At 36.2% G+C, this 18,377-nt stretch overlaps 1 protein-coding gene across 2 annotated transcripts in view; it reads right to left on the bottom strand.

The window, feature by feature from the left end:
* CTNNA2 (catenin alpha 2) overlaps positions 1–18,377 on the bottom strand; it is a 515,013-nt gene that overhangs the window by 356,609 nt on the left and 140,027 nt on the right. For both annotated transcript variants that reach the window (XM_055698149.1, XM_055698157.1), the window contains exons 6-7: positions 16,875–17,141; positions 1,209–1,412 (exon numbers count right to left, since the gene is read on the bottom strand). In XM_055698149.1, the coding sequence (XP_055554124.1) occupies positions 1,209–1,412; positions 16,875–17,141 (471 nt within the window). The remainder of the gene's footprint in view (positions 1–1,208; positions 1,413–16,874; positions 17,142–18,377) is intronic.

Raw genomic sequence — 18,377 nt, 5'->3', positions numbered from 1 at the left:
ACTTCATAAAAACTAAGAAGAAAATAATTCATGCTTTTATATTCTGCAACAGAAACAGCTATTCCTTGAGGTGACTCTATTGTGTATAGAATAACAGCTTAAAAAATGTCACAGTTAATTTTGAACTGAACTACCATAAAATGACTAAAGGACTGGAATCTGCACTATTGATACTGCACTGTATCGCTCTACGAGCTACGACAGTACCAACGAAAGTTACAACATTAAAGGTTCATCCTTGAACAGCCTCTTCAACATTATTTTGATGATTCTTGCAAAATAGGATCAAAATCTGCTACCTGGTACACTGGTAGCAATGACAGGAAACAGCAACTACCTGTTTGCAAACATTTGGGGGTTTTTTGTTTTTTTTTTTTTTAAAAAAAGGTTGTTGATGTTGCTTAGGACTTTTTCACATATCCTTCAAAGTACACAGCGATAGTACTTACGTGGTGTAATACATAATGTTAGGCAGAGTGCATTTTCTGGGATAAGTTACTCAAAGGTTATGCACTACAGCTCAGTACACATTGAACAATTTAACACCTCTTGAAACCCTACACTGAGAGCTACATTGAAGATACCACAGATAGATTTCTTTGTGTGAACAGCACTAGTGCTAAACTCACTATTTTCATGGCAACTGAATATTTAATAGCTCCAACAGTAAGTGAAGACCTTCAGTGGCTTAACCCACACAGCAAACAGACCACCTCATGTGAGTTTCTATAGGTAACTTCCTAATAAACACAACAACCACCATCACACAGTGGAAATCCTGTTGAAAATTAACTGTATTCACCTTCATTAAGAAAATAATTATTTGGCCATTTTCCACTTACATTGCGCTTGCCATTAGTTTTCATATAAAAAAGTATTTTACCTCAAAGGGACTATTTGTTGGCTATTTATTACATAAGAACAAATTTCAATGCTGAAGCTACGGGGAGCACAGATTTCCTTTGCAGGTAAAAAAACACATTCCGATGAAATTCTGATTGTTCCAAACTTCTTTCAAATGTTTCTGATATATTAAAAAGGTAAATAATTCAAATAGCATTACCATTACAAAGGTAAATAATTCAAATAGCATTACCTTTACTCGTGGTATAAAGACACATTATTGTTTTTGTTAGTCATAACATCAGCTTCAGAAAGGTTTAATCATCTAATGAAGAAGCAGCCAGTAATAAGAGCGTATAACTTACATTATTCATATACTCGCTGAGCAGATCCTGCAGGGCCTGCCGCACGGCGTTGCACTCTGCTACGATTCGCTCCCGGCGGTCATCACGTGTGCACGATGAGTCTGCCATCAGCGCAGCTCCACTGATGATGCTCTCCAGCCTTTCCTCAAGAGACGGCCTGAAGCGGGCCTCGCTGAAAGTCATTGGGTCTAAAATAATTTTGTTCTAAAAGACAAAATATGAGTGGGAAAGTTGTGAGCACACAGGGGCCTTCGGCATTTTTGAAGTATCTTAATTTAGCAGCTTCATGGGGGTTTTACTCTTTCACATAAATAAATTCCTGAAAGATCAATATTACAAAAATACCTGGTAGCTCTAAAATTCCAATATATAAATATTTTAAATAATTACATATTTATAGTATTTTATTATTCACAAGCTATAGTTATAAAAGACTACTGGTGAGAGCAACACAGCTGATCCAAGTATGTATTTGGGAAGCACATAGCATAAATCAACACTACTGTAGAATGCGTGCAATGTGTGTATATTTCTCTTTACCTCTAAATATTTTATATATATATATCATCCTGAAGTGAATTAATATTATTCTTTCCTGAATCTTCTGAAAATTTCTTGGATATTCTGGAAATTCCTATGAAAAGTGAAAGTTATTTATGACTTAAAAGAAACTGGAATATTCTGTTAACTAATTCCTCCATTTTGATTATTTTTCTTAATAGACTACACTGCAGAAATGCTACTAGATTACCACAGTAATAAATGGGAAGAAAAAAAAATAAAAATCAAAGAAATTAACACTGCAAGAAAACCATTATTAGATAACGACACTTAGACAAAAAGGTGAAATAGCTCTGATTCCCATTCTGTACCACAATCTTTTAAAAGCCTTTTTTTTTTTAAAGGCTCTTGCAAGCTTTTTTTTGTTTGTTTGTAGATCAAGAAAAAGGGATGGATTATTTAACTGAAAAGAGAGTATTTAGGGAAGACAGTCTGAAAAAATCTTTAACTTGTCTAATAGCCTACTCTTTAGCAAAATGTCTTTATTCCACTAGAAAAAAATAATTCAAAAACTGTGTTCTATTAAAGACACTTTAATTCTATAATTATGATCACTGCTAAACACTTGTGTACCTGATATATCAAACTTAGTACCAAATATAAAATAGAGCTGAAACACATCAACTCTACCCCATCAGTGTACAATCTTACGTCATATTATGAGTTTTGAGTCACAACTAGATTATACTCTGACCTGCCTTTCTCCTTTTGTAGTTCAAAGTAACAAATGCAAAAGCAATAATTGCCTTCTCCCACTTATAGGCACATCAACAACATGGTGGTAGCAATCATGCAAAGAAGTTTCATAATTGTATATTGTCTAAAAACGCTCTGTAAGCTGCATAATTCTCATTTGAGCTTTAAAAATAAATAATGAAATAGGAATTAAAAAGTTAAAAGCATTAATTTTTCTAATAATCACACTTGTTTAAAACCATATAGAATTTTTATTAATGAAGCATTTTAATTTTCAAAACGTTTTTATAACTTTATGATTAGTCTATTTCTTTTACTGTCCAAGAGCAATCAACAAGCACAAGACAAATGATACTTTTAATTTGAAAAAATACAACTCAGTGTATAAAAGTGTAAATCAGGATTTAGGGCCATGATACATAATCACAATCTGCCTTCAATGCTGAAAACTGTATCTGTTTATTACAAATCAGAACCTGCTCAAATGACCTTATTCTAGCTTAAATTCTGACTCCAAGTGAATATGTTTTCTTTAATTCAGTGGGACAAGGTTTTCACAAAAGATCAGCTTATTTCCCAATAAAACTTCCAATTAATTCCACACACAAAACCCATTATACACAGAAAGAGGATCATGCCCTGAAAAATCTTTAACAACTGAATACATAGCAGTTAAATAGTAATAAACATTAGGATGTCAGGAAATCTATGAAGATTCACTATTTAATAAAAAGGATAAATATAGGAAATTTAACCAGAAAGCATATTGTTTCAGCTCCAGGAACTGCTGACTTAGAAGAAATAAATGCAGCATTACCCAGAATGTGAGATATCATCTCACATGTATCTTCTGGGGTCTATGCTTCACAGCAGTAAGCAGGGCAGTTTTACAAGCCTCTAAATTAGAAATTACTTCTCTAGGAGTTAGGTCTATGCATATTTATGTAGCTGTGCTTTTCAGTCAAATGATAATACTTGGGATTTTCAGAAATCAACTATATAAATTCATCTCCACAACATCATATTTGATTGAGTAGATGCAATGAGATTGCATCAAATGAACCAGCTTAGCAATTTATGCCATAAGTAAGAAAAAATATTACAAAAAATAGCTGCAAGTTTCAGATTATTTTCAGCATCTCCTTATACAAATCTGGTTATGCTTTTAAATTACCATGAAATGGTCATGTTAAAAGTCATGTGGTTATCGTGTTGGGTTTTTATTTGTTTTCAAATGACCATAACTATGGTCGTTAACAAAGACAGGAAGTATTCTTGACTAGAGACTAGAGGATTACGAATAGCCAACAGACATTCTGTTTGTAGCAAACCTCCTTCTCAACCCATAAAGGCAGTCAAAGCAATATGCATGCAGCACTATTGCAATTTTCATATTTCAGTTACAACAACATAAACACTCCTTCCAGAAATGCCTCACTGTCCTCCTCTTCTTTAAAGTCATAGGTGTACAGTCCCTCCACCGGTTCCTACCTACACAACAAATTTCAAACAGCAGATCTTACACCTCTGAGTGAGTCACAAATAACATTTTTCTCCTTGGCCATTTCTGAAGACCCTGCACTCAGTCTTCTATGACACCCAAGGACCTATCAAGAACGAGTTCCTGGAATATTTCCATCCTTTTTGAGCCTTGAGGATGGACAATCTGCAGATCAAATATATCCAATATCTGATCACTGAAACGAGACTCACTATTTCCACAAGCAGCTACGTCGCAGTCTGTTTATAAATTTAGGAAATTCTGTACAAATAATAAAACATGCATCATTGAGGGTGTATAATTAATCTAAGCCAATTTTCTCACTGTAAAACATAGAAAAGGAATACATTTGTGGATTTCTTTTCTAAATAAGAAGAGATCTTCATGACCATCAGACCTTAGTTCATGAAGAATAAATGCCACTGAGTTGCATTCAGTAATTTTTCATCCCACAATTTTTTTAGTTTAGAAGTAATTTCTAGGCTTAAGAAGTCACTTAAATATTTGTTTGGGATATTCTGTTAATGAGACTTCAGAATGACAGAATAATTTAGGTTGGAATGGACTTCTTGAGGTTATCTGCTTTAAATGCCTCCTTAAAGCAGAGTCAACTTTGACATCAGGCCAGGCTGCTCAAGGCTTCAACCACTCAACATGAGATCTCCATCGTTGGGAGATTTTCCAAATCTCTCTGGACCCTGTTTCATTGTTTGAGTACCTTTATGGTTTGTTTGGGTTTTTTTTCCTCCCCAATATCCAAACAGAAATTTCCTTGAATCTGCTTGTGCCAGTTGCCTCTCATCCCAACACCATGAATCTCAAAGTAGACTTTACCTCCATTTTCTCTACACCATCCTACTAGGAATTTGAAGATGCCAACAAGATCCCTCCTCAAACCCACCCATTCTGCAGTCTGAAAAATTCCCAGCTCTGCCAGCCCCCACTGATCTGTCATCTCCTGCAGGTCCCTCATCATGCAGTCCCTGCTAGATCTGCTCAAGTGTGTTGGTGTTCCTTGCACTTGGGAAGCCCCACATTGGATCTGGAAGGCCTGATAGTTTCTTAGGCACCAAACATAGGGGGGAAAAAAACCCCACTCTCCTTGACCTACTGCCTACACTCTTACTAATGCAGCCTCGCAGGTGGCTGACCTGCATGACTGTAAGGGTGCACTACTGACTAAGGTTGAACTTGCTGTTTAACAGAAGCATTATTTCTTAAGCCTAATGTTGCCTTCACAGGCGCGCGGTGACCTGGTTCAGGAACGGCATGGCGGCCAACCCCAGGCCGCGCGGTCCATCAGCTCACAGACACCAATGTGGTGGATGGCAAATGGCACTTATTGATAAGCAGCGCGGCCTTATAGAGCCTGGGTTTACAACGTCACTTCCGTCTGCTTACGTCATATGCTAAAAGCTATTGGCTATCCGGAGGGGGGGCCCTATATTTCCATACAGCGCGACATCTTCCGGCCACCAAGCCCTACCTAGCAACATTTCCCCTCTCCCTATGCTTAACTAAACAGGCTAACATAGTAATAGTAAAAATATTTCTAAAAAAAAAGAGTACAAAGATAAGGCACACTGGGCAAGTGGTAATTGGGGGGTGACTGGGGGTAACGGAGTGTAGCTTGGGATACCTGGGGATAGCCGGGGAAAACTGGGGGAAATAGTGACCAAGTACATTTTTAAAGCAGTTGTTGGTGTTCTACAAACATGATGTTAACCTTTTCTAGCCTGCTCTTGACAAAGGACATGAGCCTGTTTAATATACAGGGTCCGAAGATCAATGTCACCAGAATCATTGCAATCGGTCCTATCAAGATGGGTATCAGGGTGGTTAGCCACGGTGATTGGTTAAACCATGATCCAAACCACCCTTGCTGGGCTTCCCTGTCTCTTTTTCTTTGAGCCAATCTCTCTCTCAATTTGGCCATTGAGTCTCTAACCACTCCGGTGTGGTCAGCCGGGTTTCAACACCACTTGTTGCCTTCACAGGCGCACGGTGACCTGGTTCAGGAACGGCACGGCGGCCAACCCCAGGCCGCGCGGTCCATCAGCTCACAGACACCAATGTGGTGGATGGCAAATGGCACTTATTGATAAGCGGCGCGGCCTTATAGAGCCTGGGTTTTCAACGTCACTTCCGTCTGCTTATGTCATAAGCTAAAAGCTATTGGCTATCCGGAGGGGGGGCCCTATATTTCCATACAGCGCGACATCTTCCGGCCACCAAGCCCTACCTAGCAACACCTAACATCCTCCAAAACGATCAGAACCAACTTCTGGGCCTCTCAATTCATTTTTATAACAAGAAATACTGCTGGGAAAGAAAACTTTAGAGATTCCAAGGAAAGAAACAGTAGTAGTACACTTTCTTTAAATTATAATAAATAACAATGTAGCAACTTTCTGATAGGTGGTTACAAATAAATTATATTTTAGATGTTTATTTTAAACTCTAACAATTTCTCAAATATCTCACAAGGACAACAGGTTTTCAAGCTTTGGGAAAAAGAGAATGGGGATGAGAACCTGCTGCATGACAGCTCTCGACATTTGGTTCCCAGAGTACTATTTTTTGTTTACAAAATGTTTTACTCCTTTCCAAAGAAAGCTTGGTATCAAAATGCATCTTCAAGACTATGTTCTTGACACGTTTAAAGTTCTTACACATATATTAACATAATGTTAGCAAGAAATTAACATATTCTCAGAAGGAAGAAAAACTAGTTGCCAAGAAATCTGGCTAAATAAATTCCTTCAAAAGTCTCAAGTTCCCATCACTTCTTGATAGCCAGTTAACGAACGATAAATATAAATGAATTGGAACATTTTACATTTCTAATTAGTTAACTAACATTAGAACCATAAATCAAGGACTGACACCATAATTCAGCCCTTATAATTAAGTGTTTCAAGCCTCTTTACAACTATACACAGATTAGTGTAAACATACATCATTTTTGGCTTCTGTTACTGAAACAAAGTCCAAGAAAATTAATTTAAATATAATTGGAGAGTTATCTCAAAACTGTTAAACTTCTGATAAAACCTTCTATAATCGTATTACAGTTAACTTATTTTCTCTTATATTCTCAATTTTTTAAAATTATAGAAAGGTATGTTTATAAAGTAGATGCAGTGTTTTCATAAAGAATAAAAACTTTCAGAAAACAGACCTCTTCATACTAATTAGTACCATAACCCATCTTTCTCTTGCTCAAACAGGAATAAACTATCAACATTAATATACTATAGGGCACTACTTCTGAAATTTAAAGTATCAGACAAATTATTTGTACTTCAACTAAAAATACGGAAAATAACTATATACCCTACATAAACGCATTGTATTATCAGAGAACATAATCATTGGAACTTGGTGACATTTATCTGCATTAGAATATCTTTTTCAACAATACTAAAAAGCCAGTTTTTTACAGAAATATAAAGGAAAACAAAACCAAACCATTAATTTAATCTTACAAAACAAGTTTACAACTCCAAAAGAACCACGATTACTGTATCATTGTCTGCGTTTTCCAGATTAAGTACGTGCTCCTGTAAAAGCTTACTTACTATGTGCACTGCCTTATATCACTCAGGAAAAATCTGCTCATCTACAGTTTCCATAAGTAGAAAGTCTCAAGCAAATTTCAGCAGCTTCTTCAGAAGGACAGCTTTGTTTATTTTTTAAACACACACGTGATGTTAATTTTTTGGGGGGCTGGAGGTGAGGGAGGAAGTTCCAGCTCTGAAGAAGCTGAAAATTGCCAACATAAAATGTATTCAAATTCATTCGTAAGTCAATGGACAGATTCACAAGTTTTGATAGTGCTCAGTATTTTGGCAAGCTTGAAAAACAGCATGTGGAAAACATAGTTATCTCAAGATACTAAATACCATTAATTCTAAGGTACCACAGAACCTTAGAGCTGGTAACAAAAAGATTCTTAAATTACAGGTCTGTTATCACTCGCCATAAAAACTCTAAGAAATACCATTTTTGGAGAAAAAGAACCACAAAAACACCAACAAACTGGTCTTCCAAGTCTTCCTGGTACAGTTGTGTGCATCTGTGTAACAGGGAAGGTCAGATTCCTCCCTTCTTACAGATTCTTTCTAGAATTCCCCACCCAATTACCTCCCATACAACCTCTGACAAAAAAATAAGGAATTAATACTTCCTTGTACTTCCTTAATTGTTAGATTGTGTAAAAGGATGATGACAATAACAGCCTCTGTGGAGCCCTTTATACAATTTACTGTGGTCTATTCTTTAAAACACACAAAACCCCCAATTAAACAAAAGGTTTTTACCTTTTGTAATTGGGTAAAAGTGATTTTTAAAAGAAACTATCAGGTCATATAAAAGTAGTCCAATATCAACTTTGTCTGTTCTAATGGGAAACAACCCTCTTATTTGAGAAAGAAAACAGTTTAAAAGCACTGATTAGAAAAAAAACAAAAACAAAAAAAACAACACACACATGAACACATGAAACCCAACCAAAACTAAAAACAAACAAACAAACAAACAAACAAAAAGAAACCACAAAAACAAACCAAACAAACCAAACACTCCTGTTGTTCTATAGGGCTATGGAAAGAAGGAAAGTTAAATCCATTTTTCAAACTCATATTCTCAAAGAAAAGACAGGTATTTTTGCGGGCAAAGTAATACAGTTGTGAATCTCATATGAAATGCTATAAGGGGAAAAAAAGCCCAAAACACCAAAAAAAAAAAAAAAAAGTAAAGTTTGAAAAGTATTTGTGTGAGACAACGTAGTAGCATAAACCTGATAAAGCAGCTGCTTCAGTCATACCACTGTCTATCTGGAGCTCTGCAGGTACAAAAAGTATCCTAGAGCAGAAATATCTTTTAAATAAGAAACTTCTGTATAACACAGTTTTACAAAAATGTACATCTAAGACAATCCCAATAAACTCAAGTGATGTGTTATGTACCACAATAACCAGCACAGTACAGCAGAAGAGACACTTAATTGGAATTTAGGGTTTTGCAGTTCCTTTATTGACTCTTGTATTAATCTTGTATTAAAAGGTTGGACCAGATGATCCTTGACGTCCCTTCCAACCTGGTATTCCATGATTCTATGAATCAGTTTTGCGACTGTGGACAAAAGATACCTTCTTTCCTCTATTTCTCTTTTTACGCTTTATTAATTCATCTATTTAAAATGTAAAACCTTCAGGGCAGAGATGATGATTCTCAGTGACTTAGCACAATGAAAATACAATTTTTAAGGCAAATGCCACTGCAAAGTGAACAATATGTCTGAAGAAGGAACTAAAACCACAATGAAAAATGCCATTAAAAAATCAAATTGGTAGATAACTTAGATAAACAATGCCACAACCACAAGAAAGTATGAAAAACTGCCTTTCTGTAAAAAGAAGCAGGTAATATGAGGGACCCTGTTTTTCAGAACAACCTGGGAGACAAGACCGTAGAAATAAGGGTGTTCAAGGTATTTCTTTGTCAGAAGTGCCTGCACTACCGTGAAAACAAATGCAAAGCGCTCACAGGTTTGCGTTATGTATGTATGTCAGTGTCCCCCAAAGCGCTAACAAGGCTATTTAGTTCCTGTTCAGCAGTAAATCAAATGTTTCTACCCGTCACTATGCTGAGCTTCGCAGACACAGCATGTAGCTATCATTTGAAGAAGAACAGTGCAATGCCACACGGCAGCTTTACATGAGCTGGTCTGATGCATTATAAGAACACAGAACTGTTGCAGAGAAATAAGTGACTATCTTTCCTTCTGGGACAGTGGGATGACTAAATTTATTGTAGTTTGACAAATATCACACTTAGGTAGGAGTACGCAGCCAAGAGCAGGTGGAGTAGCAACAGCCCCCACCTTCACAGCCCCAGCAGTCCCCCCCTGACACTGTTCTCTGAATGTAAATGGAGATATTGTTTCCCTGCAATATTGGTGGTGTTTACTTACCACATACTTGAGTTACATAAACATTGCAGAGGTGCTAAATAAACATAATCAAAATAGTACCAAGCCCTAATTGCCAAATTTCACTTAGTGTTATTTTTGAGCTTTTATAGGTAACCCAGCAAAATTTAAATATGTTTTTGAATTAACAGTTCAGATATTCATACTTACCATTAATGATGAAATAAGCAATCTGTGATAAATTGAATAATAATGTAATAATTGTATTGCTACAGGTTACAGAAAACATATTTCTTTATAGAAACGATGATTAGGGTTTTTTGAAGTCCTTTGTGTGCTTTTATCATCTCTAAAAAACCTGTTTGGATGAGGGTTCACTACAAAAACTCCTTTGCAAATAAACTGATTACTGCCCTGATACAAACACATTAAATGTATTTTACAGGAAAACACACAAAATACCTGGTCTGCTGGCATTACTTTTTCTACCATCAAAACAAGTGGTAGCAATGTGGTATGGTTAAACTTACAGACAGTATACTTGATTCCTAATTCTTTCCACAATAATCATTTACTACACAGGAGCATTTTGGGAGGGGAGGATAATAATAAATATTAAAAAACCACTAGATGGAGCTCCAACACAGAAAATACAGAGGAGCAGCAGCAGCATTTTCACCTCTTAAAGGTCAATGAAGGTACAAGATCCAAACCACCAGTAAGTATGCTTCCCTTTACAGGTCACATTTCTGCTATCAATTTGATACCCAAATCCTGTCACTGACAGTGCTGTCCCTTGTACACTGCAGTTGACACTTCCACAGTAATATATATATACAATATATATACATTCCCACACATACATAAGCACAGATAAAACATTAACCATAGTATGCTGTAAAGCTACCTACTAAGATTCAAAGTAGAATGAACTTCTGAAAAAGGTGATTAAAACAATTTAGAATCATAGAATAGTTTTGGTTGGAAGGGACCTTTAAAGGTCATCTAGTCCAACCCCCCTGCCACAAGCAGGGACATCTTTAACAAAATGTTGCTCCAAGCCCTGTCCAGTCTGGCCTTGCATGTTTCCAGGAGTGGGGCATCTGCAACTTATCTGGGCAGCCTGTGCCAGTGTCTCACCACCCTCATTGTAAAGAAAATTCTTCCTTACATCTAGTCTCAACCTACACTCAGTCTGAGTTTCTTGCTGCTATACTACTCACGTTCTGCATGGAAACCTCTGGGAGAAGAACCCTAAAAGTAGTACCCCGAAGGGGTTGCAATGGGCAGGAAAGTGCAGGAATAACATATAATAAAAAACTTGTTTAGCCCCTTGGCATCATCAGGAGACTGAAAAATTCCTCTGAAATTTTTCCTCTCCTGAAAGTTCAGTTCAGCATCCTCAAACATATCTTTCTGCAAACAGGTAAAGGTGTTAGGTATACTGTAAAATGCAACATTCTGCATTCTCCATTACTTTCTTAATACGCGGAAGATAACCAGTCTTTGACTTTTCCCCACTCAGGGGAGATCCAAGGAGTGCAGAAAGTGCCAAAGGATTTCGCTACTGAATATAAGCTTTTGAAGCATATGGATGCAGCCCCGGCCTTCACACATGAAGTGATCAACTTGACATCATTCCAGTTTAAAAGCCACTTCAGCTGCACAAGGGAAAAAAACTGAAATACCTGCATTTTGTTCAAAGTCACGTATGAGGTTATCTGAATTTGCAACACACTTTCTCCAGTGCACACTAACACATGAATTCCTATTTAAAATCGATATATAGCTGCTACTGTACAGAAATAGCCATTTGGCTGTGCTTCCCTAGACACTACAGCTCAACAAGTGCAGTTTCAAATAGCTGCTTGGGATGTGCAGCAACATTTTTGTAACTGTTTCTTATGATTTCGATACTGAAACAAACACCATTCAGTTCTTGTTTTGAAGCCCACATTTTGCTCTTTTATATTCAGCATCACAAATCAATTCTGTGAAGAACAAGTAAACTGAGATTCCATAAATATTCTGAGAAATCCATTCTCAAGCTGAACACCTAATACAGTTATTTGTCCAAAAAGCAACATTTTAAAAGTAGTCACTTAATGATACAGCATCTCTTCTCTCTGCTACCTTTGTGTCTCATTTTGACTGCTCTTAATTTTATTTTAATTAAAAAAAAAAGCAGCCTTTGCTACTGTCGTACCCAAGTACTATGTCTCTTCAGTTTCTATGCCATTTCTGTTCCTTCATTACATGCTTATTAGATCTTTCACTCCATTTAAGGAGAACTGTACTCGCTAGCCCTGCAAAATATTCCTAAAGGGTCATTAATATCCTCAAGAAATTTTATGATAGTTCACTTATTAAATATGAACTTCATTTTACACTCTGGAGGACAGTGACTGGTGTCATCAGACACTTTGTTTCTCATCAAACATAGTCCTCTCCCAAATCATAGACTTGTGCTGTTCAAAAATTTATTAAAGAATGAGTTACTCTGCCTGGAATTTTTCTGTTCAAATCCTTCTCATAATTAAAAAAAAAAAAAAAAAAAAAAGATATATTTTCAGTACCTCAGGACTCATCCCAAATACAGAAATATCTCAAGTACCAAAAAGCATTTTAACTACCACTTCCAGTTCTCAGTCAGGTCAATTCCATTATAAACCAAATTATTTTCATACTCATTCAAGACTCAATGAAATTTTGAAATTGGACAGTAAAGGGGTGACACACACGCACAGCAGTTCAAGATATAACATGGATCAATACTGCTGGTAATCAACTTTAAAGACAAATGGATGTGTGCACACACAGAAACAATCACTGAGGTATTAAAATAACATAAAGTATGGAGTGTGTCTGGATTAATATGTACTAAAAGCAAGCACTATATATATAATATAATATAATATATATATATAATATATAATATATAATAATATAATAGCACAGCATTTTATTCCATTGACAGATACTGAATATGCCAATTTATTACAGACACTCATACAAACACAAGACTTGAGGAGAAAGTCAGCTAAGCCATCTCATCAGTTCTGATGTTTTCTTTCTGGAGCAATACAAAAGATACTTACTTCTAGCATCAGCGGAAAGTGTGTGTGGGGGGGTGGGGTGGTCCTTTTTTCCTTTAGGTATCTTTTCTTTCCCTTTCTAAATCAGAGGTTTTATTAACTTATTTTATCTTTGACTCATAATTTATTGCAGACAATCCAAGCCTTGCTCCAAACACAGAAATGCTCCTTTTTATGGGTCAATGGTGGCTGCATAGTAAACATCTTTATGTTTACAAAACTATTGCTTTCCTCACAGCACCGTGCAAGAATGATTACTCTCATTTTTCATACCAAAATGTAAATCAAAATATTTAGAATTGTTTAAAATGTTAAGTATCTTAGGGTACCCTGTTTGAAGCCCCTAGAATCTGAATTTCTGCATTGGTTAGCAGTTCTAAATTGTTGTCAGCACATCCCACTGACACAGCTACACTTCTAGAAACTAAGAAATCACCATCTCAATCCATATTCTGAACAAAGGCACTTTCCTACTCAACAGAGAACCCCACTGCCCAACAAATACTATTTTTGCCTGTCACTGCCCCCTCTCCATTCCATCATGCAGAACATGTCCCCCACCTATCAGCCTTGCTGTGGCAGACAGCCACTCTACATCTATTTATCCCATCACTTTATATCCAAATATAAATATTTTTTATATCCACATCCCATATATACTCTTACCTCTTTCCAATTGCCAACCCCGCATCGGAGTGCGGACACCATCAATTTTCACCTCAGTTTTCATCTAGCACAGATTCACAGTCCTCCTGTGAATTTCTTCTCACTTAGTCATTTTACTGATCTTATATCTACCTCCCCTCTGCACTCCAGTTTGATGGGTAGGTCCTGTCTCTGGTACACATCATGATGGCCATGGGGACAGCATGGAGGGTACCAGACAAATCAGTCACACAACACTCAATATGTGAAAAGACAGAAGTCCCTTGATAATTAGAATGGCTGAGACCTTACCAGACCAAAGCTAGTATTTCACTGAGTGAATACAGAGTATTTTCAGAATCACAATAAGTTTTTAATGAACTTCTTTATGTAACTTGAATATATTTGGGCAAGTGTCACAAGGGGAGATAAAATGTGTATCCTTAGTTGTAGTAAGAACCCAGAAACTGTTATTTAGCATAAAATATATACAAAATTTTACTAATACATTACTTTATTAATAAATCCAGGAATATCTGCATTTAAATGATTAAAGCATTTAAGGTAAAGCACAAACCCCGAGGCATTAAACACGTACTTTTGTAATCAATCAACTTCAAACAGTACTTTAAAGCAGCAAATCTAATAACAGATTCATGAACTTGCCTCATTTCTACATAAATTATCTCTGAGAAGCAATAAATTACAAGTCTTTTCAAAACTTTGCTGCTAATAACTCACAGGTGACTATATACTACAAGCCACCATTGTATAGAATATGACAATTAACATGACACCTATTTACACAATAGCTGAAGTGCTTAAAATAAGTAAATTTATATTCTCAAAAAAATATTTTGAGAAAGAATTCAGACATCTTACACTGCAGTTTTTAAAGCACTAGGCCACAGATCACCGATTCTGAAATTTGAAATAATGAAGGCTAAGAAGCGCTAAATATTATGGAAAAACCTGAAAACTTATTTTTAATATAGAAAAACTATCTTGTTATATAAAGTTTAGTACGCACTTCATACCAACCACAAATTGATCTCAATATGACTGATACTGGAAAATAAATATACTGTAAAATTATTTTCACTAGAAAAGATAAACATACTTTCCCTTGCTGAAGTAATATATTACCAGCATAAATATAAAACTTTTTTTTCCACCGTCTTTTTAATCCATGATAATTTCACTAGTCCAGCAATTTTTCTTGCTTGTACAACATAAGGGTAGATTCACAATCACCCCACCATTGCAGCTATAAATTTTGGCTTTTCCTAGAGTTCAGCGAATGTTGCCTCTGTTGCAAAATTAGGCGTGAATAAATCTCATTCAACAGCTAAGCAGTGAGGTCAAAGAGGAAATACGGTTAAAATGCAAATAAAACAATAGTTTCAATCTTTGTATCCTCAGTAAGTCAGAGGATAAAGTTTTCATTTAGTTTCTTATAAATTAGAAAGAGAAAATTTTCCAAAAAGATAGGCTGTTTTCCCACAAGCAATTGTGACCAGAACATGATACTATGGATGTAAGTCTCACACACATTCACAATGACTGCAACATCATGTAAAGTGGAACAGACTTTACCTGAGGAGAAAAACGGTGAACAAATGTTCTCACAAAGAGGGGCAGGGGATGCTATCAGATGTCTCGCACAGTCTTCACTAAATCTACTTTCACTAAGCACAACTCTCTTTGCATTGAACAGCAGCCTTTTCCAGAGAGCAGCATCATCATCAGTTTGGGACTGAGAAGTCACATGTTTATTTGTCAAACCTCTGCTCTCCATAACATGCAAAGTCCCACACAAAAGCCAGAGTATAATCAAACCAAACCGGGATATTACCCTCAGGATCTTAGCCATAAGGGACCTGTGAGCTGAGAAGGCCCTGAAAACTATGCAGAATTCTTTAAATCTTGACCCACAATAACTTTACAGGAAAATATCTAGAAATACATATGTTAAAAAAAAAAAAAAAAAGAGAAAAAAAGATCAGTATAGTTGATGCAGGCAGTACAGTTTCATTTACTTGAAATGTGATGGAACAGGAGTCAACTGTCAACTTCTAGGTCCTGCAGTAGGTTCTGAATGGTTTTACCTTCTTTTGCTTGTCTCTTCCTATACCTATCCACACATTTTCTGCTGTCATGTCTCCACCTCCAATCCCATTGCCCTTTTACTATTACTTGTATCCCCATTCTCTGCCTTTTTTCAGTATCTTACTCAATCCTGGAGCTTCCCTTGGTCCTATGATAGTTACCCTTTCTACTACGATCTCCAAAGTAGACCCAATGACAGTAAGCCACAGATGCTGAAAACAAGCCCCATCCAATACACCATGAGATGAACCACCTGTACCACACCTCTACTTTTAGCCCCTAATACAGCAAAATTGAGTAACTCCTGATGTGCATGACAGATGCTTGCATTGTAGCCTTGTGTATTAATCAAAGTGAAAAGGACACTATTCCCTAATAATAATTTTAACAAACCCTTACCTAAAGTCAGAATGAAAGAGGAAAATATTTTCAGATACTGTCTGCAATTAAGGGTTGGGTTGTTTTTGGGGGTTTTTTTTCCACTTTCTGAAGACAGTCAAGTGCGACATAGGGCAAAAACATAAGAGAGGACTGCCAATGAAATTAACAGTTAAACAATGAGCTGTTAAGAAAGTTGCTTAAGCAAAACTGTAGCTATTGCTGGAATAGAGGCTGCAGCACTTTGCTATTAACTCTGAACGACGTTTTTGCAAAATCATTGATTAACTTAATTCATGATTCACGCTGAATGTTAATGTTTCCAGGATGCTCAGCTCCATCTTTATTTTCTCATTTTGACTTCCTGCCTTGCCAGACAAACATGATTTTACCATTCAGCCGGCCACAGATCTTGGTCACAGAACTAAACCATCAGATTAATCAGGCTTTGCATTACTTTGAATTATGTAGCTAGAATTTTCTAGGACACCAGGGCAAAAAGGACTTCTTTCTGTCACAGCCACTGAACATGAGCACAAAAACCTTCTTATACTTCAAGTCTATTAGCAGCAAACAAGTATTCCTCATTAAAAAATAACACAAATTAATGTCTGCACTTTGCCTCTGCAGTCTGAGGAAATGGACCTGAATGAGAAGGGAAATCTGATGCCTATTCAAGAACCACTTATTTAAGCAAAAAATTGCATGGAGAAACACTTTATTTTCAAAAAATTTCTGATACTTACATCAAATTCATTTAATGCAGCAGCAAGTTCTCCTATACCAGTGTGCCCCTTGTTCTCATCAGTGGGCGAGGTGGCCTGGGCAGCATTGGAGATACCAGCAATTGCTTCCTGTACTTGCTTGAAGACATAATCTCTGTTGGCTCTAGTAGCTGCAACGTCAGGGTGACGGAGAAATGCTTGGGATGCAGTATACAACATAGTGGCGTTCTTCTTCAGAGCACCTCGAGCTGCAGCCATTTCATCCCTGCAGTGAGGATCTTTCAGTTCCTATACAAAACCACACAATTTTTATAGTTGTAAATTAAAATTTTCCTGTTAGAATGAATTGCCTACACAGCTTACGTATCCATGCATAAATACCATTCGGTGAGCTTGCAGAGATGGACTCAATGACAGAATCTACCCTAAGTCACAGAATGAAATCCCCCTCCTGCCCAAGAAAGTCCATTCCTTCTGCATAGCTACAGCTGTTAAATTCAGCACACATCTTCTTCACAAAGAGTCTATATGCTTCTCTTATTCAAAGACCTGCAGAAAATTTATATAAAACTTTCCCAATTAGTCTTCCTATTCAACTGTACTCAGTCTTCTGATAAATTCCATAAAGGCAACAGGAGTGCAACAATCCTGTTGCAGCAAGTGCCATATTTTTGTGAGTAGTATACCTATGCTCTCTGTAAAGCCATTAAAAGGTAGACCTTTAAAATAAATCAAAATAAAAATATTACCTTGATGAATAAGTTTTCAGCTTTTAAAGACAGTCGCCTTTCCTTCATATTTTGCTCTATTCCTCATATCATTTAGTGTTTAATGACATATACTTTCTTTTGGTTCCCCGATAACAAGTATCAGACACTGTGCAATATGTTACCAGAATAAGATGACATTGTATTATTGTTGTCTAATCTATGGATTTATTTAATCATAGGATATATCACATTGTCCATGAAAGCCTTTTAAACATTAGGTAAGGTAGTCCTAATGGTATTTATATGGAAAAACAAAACACTATTACTTCTATTTTAAAACTATGAACAAAGCAGTCTAGAGAGCTGAGTAGTTCAATGTTCACACATAGAATCTATGACAAAAATTAAAAAAGAACTCAGATATTCTGAATTTAACTGTTCTACCCATTGACTAATTTCAACCACACATGACTGACAGGTAGAAGTTTTAAGAGAGAATTTATTTCCTAAAAGCTCCATCAGGCTACAAAATAGACATGAAATGAAAATGTAAGAGTATCTAAGTAATAGGTTCTTCTAATGCTGTCAAGATTTTCCAGTTATATGGGAAAACTTACTTGCATTATAAAAATTCACTTTAAGAAAATTTTAAAAGTTTTATAATAAAGATTTTCTGTTTATTTTTACACCTCCAATAATAGCTTAAAAGATATATAACTTCATTAGTACCTTCACATTTTTGTCTTTTTCCCATATTTGTAGCTGTATTTCAAAATGGGAAGTGTCTGAACATACAGACTAGTACTGTCCATAG

Source organism: Falco cherrug, chromosome 1 (assembly GCF_023634085.1).
Source record: "Falco cherrug isolate bFalChe1 chromosome 1, bFalChe1.pri, whole genome shotgun sequence".
In the NCBI taxonomy this organism is placed as follows: Eukaryota; Metazoa; Chordata; class Aves; order Falconiformes; family Falconidae; genus Falco; species Falco cherrug.
This window is presented reverse-complemented; position numbering and strand designations above follow the sequence as displayed.